The sequence below is a fragment of the Onthophagus taurus genome, chromosome 7, assembly GCF_036711975.1.
Source record: "Onthophagus taurus isolate NC chromosome 7, IU_Otau_3.0, whole genome shotgun sequence".
Taxonomy (NCBI): Eukaryota; Metazoa; Arthropoda; class Insecta; order Coleoptera; family Scarabaeidae; genus Onthophagus; species Onthophagus taurus.
The window spans coordinates 28980892-29002305 of record NC_091972.1 but is presented as its reverse complement, the minus strand read 5'-3'; the positions used below and the strand labels follow the sequence as shown (position 1 = coordinate 29002305).

Genomic DNA, 21414 nt, shown 5'->3' with positions numbered 1-21414 from the left:
TTTGCCAGTAAAGGTCGACTGCCAAACGCAATTGCTTTAGTTTTAGCAGTATTTAATTTAAGGTTATAACGTTTGGACCAATCCAAAATATTGGAAAGATCATGATTAAGACGTGCAATTGCTTCAGGAAAATCATCAATAGTTGTCGTAGTGTAAATTTGGAGGTCAGCAGCATACACATGATAATTACAAGAAATATAGTGGGTGGCGGCATTAATAAAAATCGAAAAGAGCAACGGACCCAACACACTAGTCTGGGGTACACCACATTTAATATCACAAGCAGACGAGAGCGCAGAATCAGCACGCACACAAGGAACGACAGGAAAGGTAAGATTGAAACCAAGATAAACATGAAGAGGTAAATCCAAGGGCAGCTAGTGACGCTAACAAAAGATCGTGATCAACCGAATCGAACGCCTTGCTGAAATCAAGTAGTACAAGGATTGTAACACAACGTTTGTCGCAAGCATACCTAATGTCATCTGTAATCTTAATAAGCGCTGTTGTCGTGCTATGACCCTTACGAAAACCCGATTGGAACTCGTTGTGCAAGTTAAATTCTTGTAAATACTCTTGAACTTGTAGATAAACAAGGTGCTCGAGAGCTTTGGATAGAACAGATAAAATGGTGATTGGGCGAAAATCATTTAAACTTGAGGGACTCTTGGATTTAGGTATGGGGACAACATGAGCAACCTTCCAGATTGAAGGGAATGAGGATCGTTCAAAGGAGAAGTTAAAAACGTGGGTAATAGGAGTAAGAACAATATCCAGTATAGGAAGTTTGAGACCAACTCCATCAGCTCCCGCACTCGTAGACTTCGAGTGATTCAAGGCATCGCGGACTTCTAAAGCTGTGACCAGGACAAAGGAGAAAGAGGAGGATTTAGATGAGACAAGAATTTCAGAAATAGTAGTCATCCTAGTCCCACCACTAATGAGCAGAGGAGGGTCAGCAAAAAACCTCGCCAAGGAACCCACATCACAAGCAGCCCGAACAGAGGGAGACTCGACCGCCCCTAAGGAACACATCAACCTCCAAAACGTCCTCGGATTAGCATTGGATAGTCTCCGATAGAAATAAAATTTTTTGGCATTTCTACATTGGTGATTGCAACGGTTACGCAGGAAAAAAAGATATGCATGTACTTCTAATTTACTATTAAGCTAACAGACCCGAGACGACGTCGCCACGTATTGCCTAACCGCTGCACGACTTCTAGTAGTCACACCGCGACGAGGCTGAGGACGAGGACATTCATCCAGATCAGAAAAGCAGCGTATTACCTTCCTCTTATCCTTCGCCAACGCAACGTACCTATATTCGTCCATCTGAGGTCCAAGTGTTTTCAGGTCCCATTAAGGCTTTGGCTTTGAGGTAGAGTTGAAGACGACGGGCAGTAAGGGATTCAGAAATAAAAATCTTTTTACCTCTCAGTTGTTTCTTATAGGTCCATATTATTCTGCGCATATTATAAGGACACCAACTTTACAACGATTGGTCTGGGGGAGGACTTGGATGGCATATTCGATTTTTTCCTGATAGGACCAAGACGATGACTTCGATCCAGCATGTCAGAGGTGAATTTAAAATTATTTAAAGTCGGATGTTCATTTAGGGCATCACCAACAAGAACATCGGTATTTTCACACTCCGACTCAGGAATTCCATGAATAAGGAGACAGTTGATCCTCAAGGGTAGAAATCATGAAGCGCACCTCATTTAAGCAAGAGATGATATTTTTGCGGAACTCGTCGAAATCAGCCGCCAATTGTTTGAGTGACAGCTCACCCGCCCCGTCCGCATTACGCGCGGTTCCAAGACGCCCCTCGAATGAATTCATTCTCTCGAGAAATTTGGACTCGAGAGCGGTTAACGCACTAGAACCGGTCTCCCCCATAATGCACCGACTGACAAAAGTAAGTCAAGAACACTTACAAACTAGCGTAAAATATTACAAGAAAGCTGATAATTAACAGTCAATTAAACAGATAGCAAGCTAAGCAGCACAAACACAATTTTACATCAGAAGCGAGTTTAACTCACACAGAAAAGTACAATAGCGCGAATTTCTACAAGAAATATTAGAATAATAATGCACCGGCGACAAAGCACGACTACACTGTATGCGCCATTTACTACGACTATTTCTATGTAGTAGGTATGATTTGTGTCTACGCACAAAGAAAGATGTGTACACAAGAAACAATAGAAAGGTTAAAACACGAATTTAAGGCAAAACATGTAGGAGAATTAAATAAGTTTTTGGGAATGAAAATAATAAGGGAAGAAAGTACTTTGAGAAGAATATATTGACAAAATTTTGAAGAGATTTAATACGACAGACCGCAAGGTTAAGAAAACGCCAATGGAAGTAAAATATCAATATGAGGAAACAAGGACAACCTTATAGAGAACTTATTGGAAGTTTATTATACTATATACTATAGCAACCATTTCAACAACCGCCACAAAAACTAAAAACTCCCAAAATGTCGTAATATTTACCAAAATTACTCTCGTGATGTTTTCCCTCCACGAGCGAACGAAATTAAAGAGAGCGAGTTTCCAAAACTCGTCCCAAAATATATCAAAAAAAATCAAAAATTAACCCGATCATCCGCGACCTCTCGTAAGGAATAGGAAAAGTGAAAGGAGTAGAAATCTCGAATTCCGTTGCTAGAAACATACAAAACAATACACGAATATACATAAATATATATAAATAATTAAATTTGAATTAAAATTATTTAGTAGAAATTAGTACTAAAATGTATCTTTTAGAATAAAAGTTAGGTTAACTTTTAGAAGTAAGAACAAATAAAACTAAGAACAATGGGAAGGTTCCATCAAAACTCGTTACTAACCATAGTAGATAAGTAAATAGTATAAAAGGGAGCAAATTTATAATTCATTAATTCACTTTACTCTAAGACGTTATTGCCGGTTTGAACTCTGTAAGATTTCTTGTAGAATGAAGAGAATGAGGTAGGGGTACGCAGGTAAATTGTAAACAAAATCGTTTTAGTCGTTGTGCGTCGAATAACAAAGAAACAAGGGTATTTCACCCGAAAATATGCGTCGTAATATCGACAAGTTGTTAATTCTTTCATCAATTTTGAGAAAATTATTTTATTTTTACTCATCGGATTGGCTGGTGTTGTGTGTGTGACGTCACATCGAAACTTATTATTAAATTTTCCGTAAGTTTTTCACTTTTCCGCATTTTTTAAACGTTAATCTAACGGCTCATTTAGGTCATGTCCTATCGATTAAAAAAAAATTCATTTCGGTGGTAAATGGGAGGCTGGAGTCCGATCAGTAAAAACTCATTTTAAGGAGAGTTTACAAAGGTTTTAATTCAATTAGAAGCTGTTCTTAATGTGTACCGTTTCTGATTAGTAGGGTCTACTAATTACGATGTTTTAACTCCAGGTCATTTTCTAATTGTAACTTTTACGAAGAACGGTTGAAGATTTCTGGAAAAATTGGCAGAAATTTTAAACAATTGTTCCTTTCTGCAAGCGACTGACCTTGTTGGCTTCTTTTGTTTTATTTAGGGTAATTTTGTATTTATTTTGTTCCTTCCATCTATGGATGTCATTACCCCATTTACTTATTTTTATTAATTTTGCGTGTTGATTCAAATTTTAAAGCTTAATTATTATTTTTTTTCTTCAATCTTTAGTTTTGTAAAGTAAATTTATTAGGAAATAAGAATGGAAGTTAAATTTAAGAAAAACACTTCTTCAGAAACATGGCATCCGAAACGTCAAACATTTTTTCAAAAGACGCACTTCTAGTTTTAGTTTAATTAATACCGGCAGTACTTAATATCAATAAATAAAGCCTTCGTACTTATATTATCAACCTTTATGATTACGATATTATCAAACAAATCAACGATCTCGACAACTTATGTACAACTTATATACAACTCACAAGGATCGCACTTACATAATAGTAGCTAATAGTAGGTTAATAGTAGTTAATAGTAGGTAATATATTATATTATCTACTATTAACTTAGGGTAGGCACACACGGTCGATTATTCATCGACGAAACAGTTTAGTTGGATTGGTTTGAAATCGCGATGCATCATCAATTTATAACCGACTAAACTGTTTAGTTGTTCATAAATCGTGTTGTATGCACACACATATCGATTTCGAAACAACTTGTATTTATATTGTATTGAATATTGAATAATACCGGGAAATAATTCAAATTTTCAAAATAATGTAATTGAATTACTTTAATATACAGTGTGGTAATTAATTATCGTACCCGACGTCATCATTGAAAGTATGCAACCATTATCACAATATTGGTATTGCAATACACGATTTGCGTATGATGCGTATTGCACTGTGATATTGGTTGCATACTTGCAATGATGACGTCAGGTACGATAATTAATTAACACACTGTATTTAGTGTAGTATATAATTAACTGCGGTAGTAAAACGGAAAATAATTTAACTTAATTTTTTTAAAGTAGTAATCGATTTATGTTGCGCGCGCAACCTAAATTCCTAAAAACCTCAACTAAACTATCGACTTTGTGTGCGCTTCAATATGAAGCTATGGCATTATTGCAGTTGTACCATCGAGATACATATAATTTACTGGCGTACGTGCTCACGATATTCGCTTGGTCGAGAAAACGGTCCGATAGTATATCTCGATGAGTTGTACGATAGTTGCACAACTTTTTAATCATAAGTGCACATCGACTCCTTTTGATTAAAAAATCGAGTTGATCTGCAGTTGTGTTGTGTGTGCACCTATATTAAAATTAATACATTTATGTCCATCGACTAAACTATCGGCAGATTAAAAATCGACCGTGTGTGCCTACCCTTAAAAATATTGTAAATTGCGATAATATTCTTTATTCAGATACTAATTTTTGGTTCTGAAAAGAACCGGTCGTTGTTTGGTAGGGCGAGGGATGTTTATATCGCCATTTATTTGGAACTTGTGTACTTAGTAACAGCCTTGGTGCCTTCGCTTACAGCGTGCTTTGCCAATTCTCCAGGTAACAGAAGTCTGACGGCAGTCTGGATTTCTCGACTGGTGATCGTTGATCTTTTGTTGTAATGAGCCAAACGGGATGCTTCAGCGGCTATCCTCTCGAAGATATCGTTCACAAAACTGTTCATTATACTCATAGCTTTGCTCGAAATACCGGTATCGGGATGAACTTGTTTCAATACCTTGTAAATGTAAATAGCGTAGCTTTCCTTTCTCTTGCGTTTCTTCTTCTTATCGGTTTTCGATATATTTTTCTGCGCTTTACCCGCCTTTTTGGCTGCTTTCCCACTAGTTTTCGGTGGCATTGTTGTTGTTCGTTGATTAGTTAATAAAATTTATCGGTGATAAGACTATCGACAGTAACGACAGTACACTACAGTAAGTATGCAGTGTTATAAAAATGGCCTGTTTTTGCCGTTTATAAAGTGGTAGCGTCGTATCAGTAGGTGACGCCTCCCGTTGCTACCGCTTGGCTGACGGCCGCTATTGGTCGAACCGTCGGCGCAGTTGGGTATATATATTTGAAAAACCTGTATTCCGCTCAGCTCTGTATTGAAACGTTGTCGACAACGATATCGTTTACGTTGAAACATTTTGTTGAACATTTCGGCACGCTACCAAGTCAACTAATTGTAAGCCATGTCGGGTCGAGGAAAAGGTGGAAAAGTTAAAGGGAAAGCAAAGTCCAGATCCAGTCGTGCAGGATTACAATTTCCTGTTGGTCGTATTCATCGATTGTTGAGGAAGGGCAATTACGCGGAACGCGTAGGAGCTGGAGCTCCTGTATATTTAGCGGCCGTAATGGAGTATTTGGCAGCCGAAGTTCTCGAGTTGGCCGGTAACGCTGCGAGAGACAACAAAAAGACCCGTATCATCCCTAGACATTTACAACTGGCCATACGTAACGACGAAGAATTGAATAAATTACTATCGGGAGTGACGATTGCTCAAGGAGGTGTACTTCCGAACATTCAAGCTGTTTTGTTACCTAAGAAGACCGAGAAAAAACCTTAATTTAATTACAACTTGGCCACACCATATTAACAAAACGGCCCTTCTCAGGGCCACAAAAAATATAGTCGAATAATGAACTATCGATGTCTGCTGCGGTGGTGTAATTGTATCAAGTTTTTGAATGTAACAGTATTGTTAATTCTAAATAACTCTTAAGTGATAAACTTACCGAAAAATAACTTTCGATTTTTAAAGTTTCGATGTAACGTCATCAACAACGCTGACGACGTATTTTCACAGTACCACGGTTAACACATATTGCGCGGGCACTTTGCCGCCAAAGTGTTACCGTGTAGCGGGCATCAATACCGTGCAAAACGAGTTTAGTCGCGCAAGATGTGTTAACACTGGTCGTATTAATTATTTTTTCCACATCCACGCACACAACACCAATAAGTAAAAATGAAACTTGTTGATATATACTATGACGCATATTTTCGGGTTTTCGAAGTACAATGACTAAAGCGCCTTTATTTGCCATCTACCTGCTTGTTCCTGTCGATCTGAATGTTAGTTTTTTTTTCGACGGACCATCCAACCCGACATTTTCAGAGTGCGGGAAGTTAGCCCCCCATTTTTTGATTTTTAAATTTTTTATTGTTGTTCTAGATTGTTCTAGAGTTGTTCTACATTGTTCCAAAGCGGCAAATCGAAAAAATAAAAATTTCGCGAGAAAACCGAAAAAACAGGTTTTTTGACTAGCCCCCCATTTTTAGAAAAATCAAATTTTCTTTGTTGTTCTGGGTTGTTCTAGTTATTGTTCTAGAAAATCAAAATTATGGGATACAGCATTACGAAGTTATAACTAAAAATTGGTTTGGCCGCCGAAATGTCTAGTTGATTGCTGTGACGATAGTTTTTCTATTATCAATTCCATATTACAAATATTTACTTATTATAGCTAACGCAATCTGGAACAGCTATTATTTTCACTAGAACAACTTTCTAAAGGGCACTTTACTCTTTGAAAATTAAAGTTTTTGGAAGTTTCAGTCAGTAATTATTGTGTCAGCGGTTTTATATTACACAATAAGAATTAAAAAACATAGAACAATCTAAAATAACTCAATCTTTGCCGATTCAAATTGTTCTAGATGTGTTTTACGTTTAACATAGACATTAATTTTGCAAAATCACATATTTTTTGTTGCTCTAAATTGTTCTTGTTGTTCTATGTACTTAAAATGTTTATTTAATCACTGCGGCTTTAGTTCTTTTAAAGTTTCATGTTAAAAATTAGTACTTACAACAATTAAAACAATTCAGAACAGCTGTTATTTTCACTGGAAAAACCTTAAATTTGAGTTGTTGTGATATCGGACAGGTTTTGTTGAATCAGTGAACCCAACCGTTAATATAATAATAGTTTTAAAAAACTAAAAAAATATGGAATAATCTGACCATCCTAATTTTCTAAAAATCACAAGTTTATAAACATTTATGTGCATTTATTTCAGTAGCTTCTTCAGCTTGTATGGATTTTTTTCGTAAGTCATTAAATAATATCCAATTGGCATTGTTGGGCACAAATGCTGGGTACTGTCCTACATCATTCAAAGATTGAGAACCTTCGTAACTGATGATACCTGCAGGGGTATAGAATTTGTTGTGGAGTAACAAATTGCGTGCGTAATCACTCAATTTTGTTTTATTGTTCTCTCCATTCGTTGTTTCTATAAACAGACCACATTTTTTTGCAATTGTTACTTAGAGTTTGCATGTAGTTTTCTATTACTTGTTTTAGCTGTGCATAGCAAAATATTGTTACGATGTCAATATCGATTGGTAAAATTATGTTTTTATGGAAAGCAACGTTTAAACTATTATTGCAGTTTTTAGTCCTACAATAACTAAATTGTTCTTTAAACAGTTGTGTGCAAAGAAACGCAATATTTGAAATAGCATTCATTATTATTACGCCGGCAATTTTCTGGCTTCCAAAATAATTTATTCCTGTTAATAGTTCAGTTCTTTTGTTATATGTTGCTTTATTAGAACCGGTTTTTAAAAATAATTTTAGGAAACTAAAGCAATCTGTGCAAACATTCTCAACATGATTTCTAAATGAATTGTGTGTACGGGCAAATGCTAAACTATGAAATATGCTGTCGAATCCGCAAGTATTTTGAACAATATATTTTTTATTTTTTATTGAAATAGATATTAATGAAACTTACTTATGAACTTATGAAAGAATTACTAACTGAAACTTCCAAAAATTTTAATTTTCAAAGAGTAAAGTGTTCTTTATAGAGTTGTTCTAGTGAAAACATTAGCTGTTCCAGATTGCTTAGGTGTAATAAGTATATATTTGTGATATGGAACTAAAAATAGAAAAACTATGGTCACAGCAATCAACTAGACATTTTGGCAGCCCAACCTATTTTTGTTAGTTTAGTTTATTTATTAATTTATTACTTAGTTTTGCAAAATAAAATACAGTTTACATCGCAACTTATGTTTTATTATTATAATTTTAAAGAGAAACACATCTAGAACAATTTGAATCGGCAAAGATTGAGTTATTTTAGATTGTTCTATGTTTTTTAAATCTTATTGTGTAATATAAAACCGCTGACACAATAATTACTGACTGAAACTTCCAAAAACTTTAATTTTCAAACAGTAAAGTACCCTTTAGAAAGTTGTTCTAGTGAAAATAATAGCTGTTCCAGATTGCGTTAGCTATAATAAGTAAATATTTGTAATATGGAATTGATAATAGAAAAACTATGGTCACAGCAATCAACTAGACATTTCGGCGGCCAAACCTATTTTTAGTTATAACTTCGTAATGCTGTATCCCACAATTTTGATTTTCTAGAACAATAACTAGAACAACTAGAACAACCCAGAACAACAAAGAAAATTTCATTTTTCCAAAAATGGGGGGCTAGTCAAGAACCCTGTTTTTCGGTTTTCTCGTGAGTTTATATTTTTTCAATTTGCCGCTTTGGAACAATGTAGAACAACTCTAGAACAATCTAGAACAACAATAAAAAATTTACAATTCAAAAAATGGGGGGCTAACTTCCCGATTATTTTTTCCACATCCACGCACACAACACCAATAAGCAAAAATTAAACTTGTTGATATATACTATGACGCATATTTTCGGGTTTTCGAAGTACAATGACTAAAGCGCCTTTATTTACCATCTACCTGCTTGTTCCTGTCGATCTGAATGTTAAAGTTTTTTTTTTCGACGGACCATTCAACCCGACATTTTCAGGTAGATGGTAAATAATGACATTCTAGTCGTTGTGCGTATTTCACCCGAAAATATACGTTGTAACAAAAACAAATTGTTAATTCTGTCATATATTGTTAAAGTGTTACGTATAAGAACGAACGAACACCCTACTCATAGATTCTTCGAGTTTAGAATATAACAAACAACATTGTGTTTTTTCATAAGTTATAATAGTTAAAATAAGTTCGTTCCAACCGAACAACCGTACAAATTTGCCCCGTTCCTGTACGCGTACACGACCTACCATTTTAAACGAAATTCATTTACTTATTTTTTTAACAATAATGAACTAAAAAAACGTAATAGCGGTAATAGTAGAAAAATGAAATAAAGATATGCATGTGTTTACATATTTATTGATTAATTTGTCTATAAAAGTTATCATAAAACATGCATAATATGAAATAAAATTTGTTAAACAAAATACCCGAAACATGTAAAAGAATAGAAAATAATCCAAATATACGCTTTCATAGTAAACATAACAGATACTAACAGACAGGCTGTACAATTGGAAAAGATCCGGAATTACAACCCCATAAATTGTAGACCCCCGCTTCTCTGCGGTTAAGGGTACTTAACCATTTCTACCTAAGACGAGACCGAGAACCCTGCATAGTTTAGAAAGTCAGGGACGTACCAATGAATTTCTTTCAGTTCATTACACTTAACTGTATTGGTCAGTAAACTATATAATAATAATATTAATAACATCGAAAACGTAAGCCTAAAGGCCGAACTTAGTCAGAATCACTATCTGATTCTTCTAAATTATGCTTATGCCATGCCCGATTTGTGTGAATTCAAAAGATACCTCTTTATTTATGACTTGTTTATGTGCACCATCATAAAACTATTGCCCCTTCTATTGTTAAGGGTCTTTTACAGCCGTATCGTAATTCCGGATCTTGGTGTGGACGACTATACATGAACTTGTCTGACGGTCGTTGGAACATAAATCAGAATAACATAATATTCTGTGGTTGGAACGCTTGAGAAAACGTCGCGGACCAGTCCACGGTTCAGTCGGACCGTGGCAGCACATTTCAACTGCGCAGGATTGCGGCCGTCAATTGGTAGTTTGAAGTGTGGTTGAAACGAACCTAACACATGTACATACACACATACATATGTATGTACGTAATTGTCCGGATTGTATGTGAAAATATTCTTTATCTTTCATAAATATAGTGGTTCTGAAAAGAACCGGGTGGTCATGTTGTATATAGAACAATCGTCGTCAAAATTAAAAGGTACATAATTTAAATTTCTTAACCCCCAAAGCCGTAGAGAGTACGACCTTGCCGCTTAAGGGCGTAAACGACGTCCATAGCAGTGACGGTTTTCCTTTTTGCGTGTTCAGTATACGTGACAGCATCGCGAATAACGTTCTCAAGGAAAACCTTTAAAACTCCTCGAGTTTCTTCGTAAATTAATCCTGAGATACGCTTCACACCGCCACGACGGGCAAGACGTCTGATGGCTGGTTTGGTGATGCCCTGGATGTTGTCACGGAGTACTTTGCGATGACGTTTGGCGCCTCCTTTCCACGACCAGTCATTTTTCTTGGATAATTCGATTTTCCTTTTATGTAAGTACAACGACAAACTTACAAGCATCGACTAGGGACTACCGTTTCCGGGACTTTTCGCGCCCTTATATAGAAGCGCAATGGACACGCCTACCGATTCTACGACTCGACCAATCCGATACAGTCACGAACACGTTATAAAGCAGCCTTCAACCGAGCGAACTCTCAGTTTACTTTGACAAACTATACCGTTCGATTTACATTGTACGTATCTCTCTGACCTCTTTCTTTATCGTCGTACGTATCCCGTTAATAATAAAGTAAAATGGCTCGTACGAAACAAACTGCTCGGAAATCTACCGGAGGTAAAGCGCCACGTAAACAACTCGCAACTAAAGCGGCAAGGAAAAGCGCCCCCGCTACTGGTGGTGTCAAGAAACCGCATCGTTACAGACCTGGAACCGTAGCTCTTCGAGAAATTCGTCGTTACCAGAAAAGTACCGAACTTCTGATTAGAAAGTTGCCCTTCCAACGTTTGGTTAGAGAAATTGCCCAAGATTTCAAAACCGACTTGCGATTTCAAAGCAGCGCCGTTATGGCTTTGCAAGAGGCGAGCGAAGCTTACTTGGTCGGACTCTTCGAAGATACGAACTTGTGTGCAATTCATGCAAAACGAGTAACCATCATGCCGAAAGACATTCAGCTTGCTAGGCGCATTCGCGGCGAAAGAGCCTAATTTGCATCATCTACAATCAATCAACCAAACCTTCCCAACACGACCGGTTCTTTTCAGAACCAATCACTTGTTTTATGAAAAAGAATTTTCGTTTTGCTCTCTTAAGTCTGTGAATTTTATGAAAGCAAAAATGCTGTTTTAGTATGGACTTCGGATAATGTACATTTTCTAGTTTCTAAACGTAATAGCGTGTAATATTTTTATGGTGGCCTTTAAATAAGAATTCAATGTGAACTTCAGATGTGATTTAACCAAGAAAAATTAATTTCTTTTTTAATTTATATGAAATAAATTTAATTAAATAATTTAAACTTAATTTGCTTCCATATGCATTCAAATATTAATGATCACAACGAAGGTTGTAATGTTAGATATGTATCTGATTTGCAATACGATTACGGTGGTACAGTTGGAAACAGACGAACTCCGAACCGAATTATCCCATAAGAATTAATGGAAAATGAAATACATCGGAAATAGCTGACGGCAGTAGTTTCCTCTACGCAGAGTTTACAGTTCTTCTCGTGAACTCGGCCCAAGCCTTATTCTTCAGAAGAACAGCTTGATTATAGTAGCTTTTCCAGAAGTCCTTTAATATTATAATCAAAATAATATACACATATCACAGAGTGTTCCGTGACTCGACCGACAAACTTATACCATACACTCCGTGGGTCATTACGATCAAAAAATGGCATATCACATATATGTAGGTGAATTTCTCTTTGTTTCGGAGATATCGAAATAAAAATAAAAATGATAAAAGAAAATTTATTCATTTATTTATTTATGAATGGGTAGCTAATTAACACAAAATTACAGTAGCTGTTCAAAATGAGAACCGCCATTTTCTAAACATCCTTCGCAGCTATCCTTCGTGTCATAGAATGTTGCCAGTTAATTATGACCATTTCATTCTTTAGCGAATTAGTAGCTTCAACTATTCTGACAATCAAATCTTCGCGTGTATCTGGTTTACGATTACAACTATACACACGAGATTTGAGGCAACCCTACAGAGAAAAATTTAGAGGGGACAAGTCAGGTGACCGAGTTGGCCAATGTACAGGACCACCTCGTCCTATCTACCTTTCCGGAAAATTTTCATTACGAAATACCGTCACTGGTGCGGCTTATCTCCCAAAATGTAGTGGTGCCCCATTTTCCTGGAACCACATGCCACGACGAGCTTCTAGAGGAATATCTTCCATGTGATTCGGAAATTCTTCTTCCAAAAAGTGAAGGTAAGGGTCTGCACTAAGACGTCCTTCAAAAAAACTGCGGCCCAATAACATGATTATTTAACAAGCCGCAACGATTGATTAAGAAGATTACATGTGTTGTTAATACCATTCCTTGTAACTGGGCCTCATCCGTAAAAAGTACGTGTGAAATAACCTCTAAATTATTTTGTAACCACTGGCAATACCGTACTCGATTGAGATAAAGTCGATCACAGTGCAGAATTCTTCATACGCTGGTTTGAGGAATTCCCGTTGTATGAGATATTCTAGGAATACTGGTAGGACTTCGTTCAACTGCATTTAAAACTGCTTCAGCGTGCCAATCTCCATCTCTTTCTATACAACGACGTGGGAATAATCCCGTCTCTCTCAAGCAAGGAAAAACGTTTGAAAATGTTGTGTGGTGAGGCACAATGCGATCGGGGTATCACCTGAGGTGCTCCGCAGCTGCAGCATGTCCATTTCCATTGCAAAAACCATATACGAAAACTGTATCAGTATATTCTGCATTAGCAAAATGCGACATAATGGCTTAAATTAATAAGACAGCACAAAAATCATTAATTTGTCAAACGGTAAATCGTCAAGACTAACAGTCAATTTTTTTAATACCGTCGATATCTTCGAAATAAAGAGGGATTCACCTATAGTTGATATATAATTTTTTGATCGTAATAACCTCCGGAATATATGGTATATGTTTGTCGGTCGAGTCACGGGACACCTGTGTATAAAAATATAATGTATTCATTAGAATATCGACCGAATACTGACGATGCGGTCGAATTCGTTCGAATTTTGAAATTGTTTCGATAAATGTGTTTCATATACTTTCTTGAAATTGGCTATCATCAATTGATCCGTGGGTTGTATAAGGGAGGTGATCTTAGGTGACAGTCTTATGTCACCGCAATCCACCCAAATTCTGCTCCTAAATCTGGTGAATGTGCCGGTGCATTATCGAGAACAACAACACGTCGCGAGTTACTCATGTTTTAGCGTTAGAGCGCCACATCACTGGTAAACTGCCTTTGCACACATTGAAAAGTTTAAATGCCCTAGGATTTTTTTTTGGCTTTTTCGTCGGACCTTTGGGGGTCTTTTTCGCTTTTGATGTTGCTTTGGGTGACGTACCAATCTCGTTTCTTTCGTCAATCGGGGACCTTTTCGCCTTGGTTGTTGTCCTCTTTTCTTTGTTGTCTGTAGTGGAGGATTTCGCCCACGCTCCCTTGCCCTTGGTCTGGATAAGAGCACCCGAAACGGTGGCGGCTTTCAAGAATCTTTTATGTACTTTTTGATTGCTTGCAATGATGAGCCGCCGCACTCACCAAGATTCTTAATATCGCCGTTAACCATTTCTGATATCGATGGATGAGTTGGTGGTTTCGATTTCTGAATCTTCGCCTTTTTCGTTAACGACTCCGTGGTTTTGCCCTTTAATGGTGTGTAACGGCAATATGACAACGGTAGAGTGGTTGATAATGAGTAAGAGAAGAAGTGTAGAGTTGAATGGCGTTGTGAAAGTATTTAAGAGGGCGAAGAAAATGGGTGGGATAGTGGAAATGGGATGAGAGTTTCGAGATGATGCAGGATTGAGGAGAGCGGGTAAGGTGGTAAGGGTCAAGGGAGGTGTTATAGGAGGGTAGTGCGGTCTATAGGTTTATGAAGGACAGACGGATGGATAGCTGGTGAGTGAGAACACCCTGCAGCAAGAGTGTCCGAATGGGAGGAGAAGAGAGAGACGGAATGTAAAGGAGAGTTGAATAGGATTATGGATGACAGCCATAATTCCATATGAATGATTGGAACTGGTTGGCGGCAGGAGCTGTGTTCGATTATGTAGCCTTGATAGTGGATTCGGTAGTTGGGTGGAAAGTTATTTCCTAGTTATTTCCGAAAGCTTCTACATTGTAACGACTGTAATAACGGTCGTTCATTTCTACGTAGTTTTCTATCTAGACGATATTCTAGTAGCCAGTCGCAATGAAGAAGAACGATGAAGATAAGTCGCCTTCATGTTTAATCGATATTGTTACCTAATTGATTTTAAAACGTATTCAACACATTTTTGCGAGACAAATCTCATGTCGCAGTATTTGCGTCATCTTTTCTGACATTCTTGTCTAATGAGAAACTCCAAATAATCCATTGAATTAAAATGATATTATTTAATAACGGTCAAAACAAGTTTCGTCAATAAACTGAAACATAATCAATATAAAACACAACACTTAATAACATTAACCAGGACTACTAAATATGTTTTCAACACTTAGATATGATAAAGCGTGTAAAAGGAAAAATATATGCATATGAATCATAGTGATCTACTACTATTATGTATAGAATAATAGAAATTAGATTTGATATTCATAATTAGTATCATATTGACCATATTAACCTAAGAACTAATTGCAATGAACGAATGACTTGAATAAATGCGTAAGGACCGATATTGGCGGTGTGGAAATAACACTCGAATATTTCACTTTTCACTCACGTGAAGGTATTTGCATGATACCAAGTTTAGGCGAACACGTAATCCCTAAATTAGGGACGCAACATACCACTTTTCTCGCGTTCTCGACGTCGGCAATAATGTTCGAAACAACGAGAAAACTCGTGACCCATGTGGAATTGCCGATCGCATCGTCTTCGTTTTAAGGATAAAAGCTTAGACATATTGATAAAATTTACACGCCCGGTGGTTTTAAAACGTTTAAGAAAGCTATTCTCCTTGAAAATTCAGTTCGTTCTTACATAAGCGCGAAATTCGGCGACGCTAAAGTTTACGACGACGGTCACGTCAATGACATCTTATACTTTCAACCGTCGCTACACTACGAAATCGTACCACCACAAGTAAAATTTTTACGTAGACGTTGAATTAACTTCTTCCACTATACTGAAATACCTAACGGGAATATTTACGTCGCGACGCCAACACAAGCGGGCTCTTTTTCTAGAAAGTTGCAAACACGAGACAGCCGTTGTGATGCCAGCGGTGCGAACGGGGGAAAATCGACTTTTGATGGTTTTCGGCTTCGGTATGTACATTCAACGTTGGGTTCAATTTTCTGAGGAAACTGTGAATAATTTGTACGAAGTTGACGTTCGTGCATGTGAGCTTTTGTAAGAAATATTTTTGCTACAAACTGTCGCTACAATGACGGATGTACAACAAACGGAACAGATCCGCGTATCTTCCGAAACGGAAAACACTACACCCGTAAAAAACGAAGCTGCCGGCGGTGGTTCCTCCTCCGATTCGTCGACGAAGAAAAAGAAAAGCCAGCGATCAAAAGCCACCCATCCACCTACATCCGAAATGGTGAATAATGCGATTAAGACCCTTCAGGAACGCAACGGTTCGTCGCTTCAAGCTATTAAAAAGTACATGGTTTCTAATTACAAAGTTGACGCTGAGAAGATGGCTCCGTTTATTAAGAAATTCCTGAAGACCGCCATCGCTGCAGGCGCTATTGTCCAAACTAAAGGTAAAGGTGCGTCAGGATCGTTTAAAGTGGCATCGGCCTCTGCAAAAAAGTCAGGCAGAGCAAAGACTTCCTCCCTTAAAAAGAAACCTGCCGCCGCCGTATCTAAAACGGTCAAAGCTCGAGCTATCTCTACGAAGAAATCCTCCTCAGCTGCGAAGACAAAAACAACGCTGGTATCCGGTTCCCCTGTTGTTGAAAGCAAAAAGAAGGCTGCGGTAAAAGCCAAAAAGTCGCCAACGGTCGGAGAAAAGAAAGTAACCAACTCTGCTACTGCCGCAGTCAAAAAAACCACCACGGTTAGAAAAGCACAATCAAAAGCTAAAAAAGTTACCAAGGGACCGACGAAAAAGCCGAAAGCGCCGAAACCTAAAACCGCCAAGAAAGTCGCTGGTGGTGCTGCACAATTGAAATCGTCGTCCACGAAAAAGAGAAGCTTACCAAAGAGAAAATGAGCTCTGCAGTTACAATTAAGGGCTTTCTCGCAAGCCGCCACACAAGGGCCCTTTTCAGGGCCAATAATGGTATAACGAAAAAGAATTCGAACATAATTTTAATCTATACATAATGTACTCCGACAGTATGCATCTTACAATTAGTTCTATTCGCAGTAGTTACCACTTGTGCGGTGGTAATTGAAAATTTCAAATAATTTTATTTCTGGAATAACCCAGAATAGGGGCCATAACGAAAATAAATTTAGAAAATATAATAGAAACTATTTATTGTTCAAAGTAACTACATAATTCAATTACTAATCAGTTAATTGAAGTCTATATTGGGTTATACGTATAGATTAAAAAAATATTAAATTTACTTAGGCTTTCTGCACATGGAAACATCGCGTCGGTGCATGATGCTTCTTATACGCCTAAAGTTCTGCAAACGAATTTATATAAAATTTTATAAATTTATTTTACCAACGTTAATTATATTTTTTAATTATAAAAACTATCATTCAGTTATTTTGTTTGGCTGTTGTGATGTTTATGGTCTGTTCACAACAATAGAATGCGGATATGCTGGACGAAATAGTGATGGAGGCTTCTTTCTGGTTTCCACATTTGATTGCTGGTTGGTAAGCGATAATACATTGCCACCTCCAACAGAACTTCCAAACGACAAAATATTGTGAGACCATACTTCGAAATAAATATTAATAATAAAAGGCGAATTGTCAATTACAGACATAGTTAACACAGAAAACCTACAGAATATACGTTTAGAATGATGACTCAAAAATTTAAGATTTTTTTAACGCCTATACGAGTCCGAAAATATGAAACTATTATATCGATAATTTGCATGCGTTTTACACAATTTCATGAGCAAAAAGATGGCACATTACACACATCATCGTGTAACATGAAAATTACTCAGAATTTTACGTAGAAGCCATAAATGCAACAAAAAATGATGGGGTTCCTATTTAAAAATGTCAACTTAGGCATGGTATCTCAATTTTGGGACACCTGTACATATCAATTTTATCTCAAAAAATGCGCGTTCAAAAATATAACACAGATGATGTCCAAGCCTTTTTTTTGGAAGAATATCCCCGGAATTTTTATCGAATTGAAGTAATATATTTCATTTTTGGGCCTATTGCAGACTAAGCTTTTTCGCTACGATCGATAGAGTATTCTAGTAAAGTATGATTGCATAAACATAGGTAATTTTCAATTAATTGAACAAATTACACCATTAGATCACTTTTATCATCCATTTTTACTATTATTACTATAGATACGGCGCGGCGTTCCCTCTACGCTCTACGCCAAGCAACCGACACTGCGTTGCACTGCCTACGCCATGCCGCGGGCGAAATGCAGCTCGCATGTTTAAGGTGCATACATATCAAGCGAACGAATAGCGAACTCCGAACAACGAACGTTTGTTGTTCGTTTGTTCAACATTTGGAAGTTTGTACACACTAAGCACACGAATAACAAATCCGGCCACACCAAAAACCGATTTTCTTTGATGTACCGTACCCATTGAGGTTTTATATATAATTATATAAATTATTATTATATATAAATTATATATAAGACCTCAATGACCGTACCGCTCTCGGAGCGAACGCATGCGAAGGCGAACCAAACGTTTGATTCGCCTGTGTATTAACTATTACTATTAACTATTACACATTGGTCGAATTCGCTTTCGGTGTTCGGCATTCGTTCGTTTGATGTGTATGCACCTTTAGAGTAAAGTGAATTAATGATTTAGAGATTTGCTCCCTTTCATACTATTTACTTATCTACTATGGTTAGTAACGAGTTTTGATGGAACCTTCCCATTGTTCTTAGCTTTATTTGTTCTTACTTCTAATAAAAGTTAACCTAACTTTTACTCTAAAAGATACATTTTAGTACAAAACAACATTAAAGAAACATTTCATTTCAAAACCTATCACTCTGATATTGTCTTCTTTTAAAATAAATAAAATATTGTTGTTTTCAAACATACATATTTTGTAACATTGAACATAAACGAAAATCTAATATCTACTATAAACTAAATTAAAAACAAAACAACATTCTGTTACGTTTTTTTTAATCACCTTAATATCTACTAAATAATTTTAATTCAGTAACGGAACTCGAGATTCCTACTCCTTTTACTTTTCCCATTCCTTACGAGAGGTCGCAGATGATGGGTTTAACATTTGATTTTTTTTTATATATTTTGGGACGAGTGGAGTGAAAACATCACGAGGGTAATTTTGGTAATTATTACGACATTTTGGGAGTTTTTAAAGTTTTTGTGTCGGTTGTTGAAATGGTTGCTACTACTTCCATTGGCGTTTTCTTAACATTGCGGTCTGTCGTATTAAATCTCTTCAAAATTTTATCAATATATTCTTCTCAAAGTATTTTCTTCCCTTATTATTTCCATTCCCAAAAACTTATTTAATTCTCCTACATGTTTTGCCTTAAATTCGTGTTTTAACCTTTCTATTGTTTCTTGTGTACACGTCTTTCTTTGGGTATAGACACAAATCATACTTTGATCTTTTGAATCCATTGATCAAATTGTTCATCCCAACACTTTGGTGCCTCTTTAAGTCCATATAATACCCTTGTTCAATACATTTCCTTTTTCCTTGTTTATTATGATGTTTATTATATCCACAACTCCGTAAAGAAGGCTACTGCCATTTCATCAAGGATTTCAACGACCGCTTCCGGGTTATAAGTGATTTCTTTGGAATCAACTCTTGGTTTTAATGATGTTCCAGTCATTTTACTGATAATCGCATCGGCAAAAGAACATTTGAAATAATCTTGAATTAACTAATTACTTAAACATTTACCAATGGTAAATAAATGAGATAATTTACCATATCAATTAATATTCCCTAACATGAACGTTGATTTTTCTCTGGGAAAGCATAAAAAATCATCGCTTCTTTAGCAAGAACCCAATTCTTGTTATACCTAGTACATTATGAGAAATAATTTGGATCCGAGTTCTAAACGAAAGAATAGGAAATGGTATCTACGAAAACAATTAAAATTGATTTGTTAGTAAAGAAATAAAATTAAAATTACCGTTCCGTAACTGCACTTAAAGCTCTCAGTGCACTTGCCCCTATCTTAAGATTATCTCGGAACTATCAACTTCATTATATGTATTTCGTTCATCTTTTAACATCTTTGTTAATGATAACGTTAATACCTAATGTTATTTTATTATTATTATTTACCATTTATTGCCACAAATAAGAATATAAAATTACATAAGGTACACAACAAGAAAAAACAATGAGAAAAAAAAATAAGAACAAATATATATACATAAAATCCCATGGTCGATTGTTAGTCGAACAATGGATAAACTTAAACAGTATAAGCAGTATGAGCAGTATCAGCAAACGGATCATTTTATCGCACAAATGCCAAATGACCCAACAGAACAATCAAGAATAATATTTACTGAATATGGCAAGTAGTGATAATTAGATATTATTAACATTTATCATACACTGTAGATCGTTACTAAGTCGCACAATAGCTTCCGGAAAGTCAGCAACAGTTGTAGTAGTATATATCTGGAGGTCGTCAGCATACCAATGATAATTACACGAGATATTATTAGTAACACTATTAACGAACAAAGAAAAAAGTACCGGACCCAATACACTGCCTTCGAATAAGTCTAAGCATCACCTACTTCGGTCGCGGTCACAAGCGTAAGAGATAAGGAGCAAGATTTAAGAGAGGTAAGAATTTCATTAATTGTAGCCGCCGTAGTTACGTCATCGATGCTCAGGAGAGGCTCTGCAAAAAAGTTTGCCATCGACTCACAATCAAGATACATTTGGACAGACGAAGAGTCAATCGCTCCGAGAGATCTCATAGTCCTCCAAAATGTTCTCGGCGCGACTCCAGACAGCCTCTGGTAGAAATAAGATCTCTTAGCATACTTGCATTTATGATTACAGCGCAGCGGTTGCGTAAAATTCGATAATTTTCCCGATTAGTACTAGAGGGTGTACGTTTAAATACCGACTTTGCACGGTTAGACAGTCGCATAAGAGATCTTATCTCATCACTCAGCCAAGGTGCAGGCGGGTGTCTCATCCTGCGTTGCCTAAGTGGGGCATGTTTATCATAGAGATTAATGATTTTAGAATTAAAGTAGTCCACTTTAGCATCAATATCTGCTAAACGATACAGTGGAAGCCAATCAATCATCAGTGCATCTGACAAGAGCAAATTAGTTTCAACTCGCCCTAGATCACGGTAAGTCCCAACACGCCGAGAACGACTCAGATGCTGCACCCATAGAGCACAATAGATTAGTCATCAATCATGGATGGAAAATTGGAAGGCAGGTAGCTGACCATGTGTAAGTATGCCGTCTGGACAGGATGTAATAATAAGAACAAGAAGAGAATGTGAGGTAGGAAGATGATGAGTAGGCAGAGAGGGTAAGATAGATAAGTTTAAGGAAGAAGTAACGAACTGAAGTTTCTCACCGCGAGTATCATTTCTCAACAGACAGGTATTAAAATCCCCCATTAACAGGATAGTCCCATAGATAAGTGAATGCCTTTCCAAAATCTCCCCCAACTGATCAAAATAGTTCA

General features: G+C 36.7%; 4 protein-coding genes across 4 annotated transcripts; 3 read left to right on the top strand and 1 right to left on the bottom strand.

Annotated features, from left to right (window-relative positions):
* Positions 1-4922: 4922 nt before the first annotated feature.
* LOC139430567 (histone H2B) lies at positions 4923-5445 on the bottom strand. Its single transcript, XM_071197726.1, has one exon. The coding sequence runs from the start codon at positions 5346-5348 to the stop codon at positions 4977-4979; it is 372 nt and encodes a 123-aa protein (XP_071053827.1). The 5' UTR covers positions 5349-5445; the 3' UTR covers positions 4923-4976.
* A 159-nt stretch (positions 5446-5604) lies between these two features.
* Positions 5605-6231, top strand: LOC139430566 (histone H2A-like). Its single transcript, XM_071197725.1, has one exon. It carries the CDS (start codon positions 5683-5685, stop codon positions 6055-6057), a length of 375 nt encoding a protein of 124 aa, XP_071053826.1. The 5' UTR covers positions 5605-5682; the 3' UTR covers positions 6058-6231.
* A 4858-nt stretch (positions 6232-11089) lies between these two features.
* LOC139430520 (histone H3) lies at positions 11090-11642 on the top strand. The gene has a single exon (XM_071197616.1). It carries the CDS (start codon positions 11168-11170, stop codon positions 11576-11578), a length of 411 nt encoding a protein of 136 aa, XP_071053717.1. The 5' UTR covers positions 11090-11167; the 3' UTR covers positions 11579-11642.
* Positions 11643-15918: 4276 nt separating this feature from the next.
* Positions 15919-17039, top strand: LOC139430588 (histone H1-like). Its single transcript, XM_071197763.1, has one exon. The coding sequence runs from the start codon at positions 15989-15991 to the stop codon at positions 16769-16771; it is 783 nt and encodes a 260-aa protein (XP_071053864.1). The 5' UTR covers positions 15919-15988; the 3' UTR covers positions 16772-17039.
* The last annotated feature ends 4375 nt before the right edge of the window (positions 17040-21414 follow it).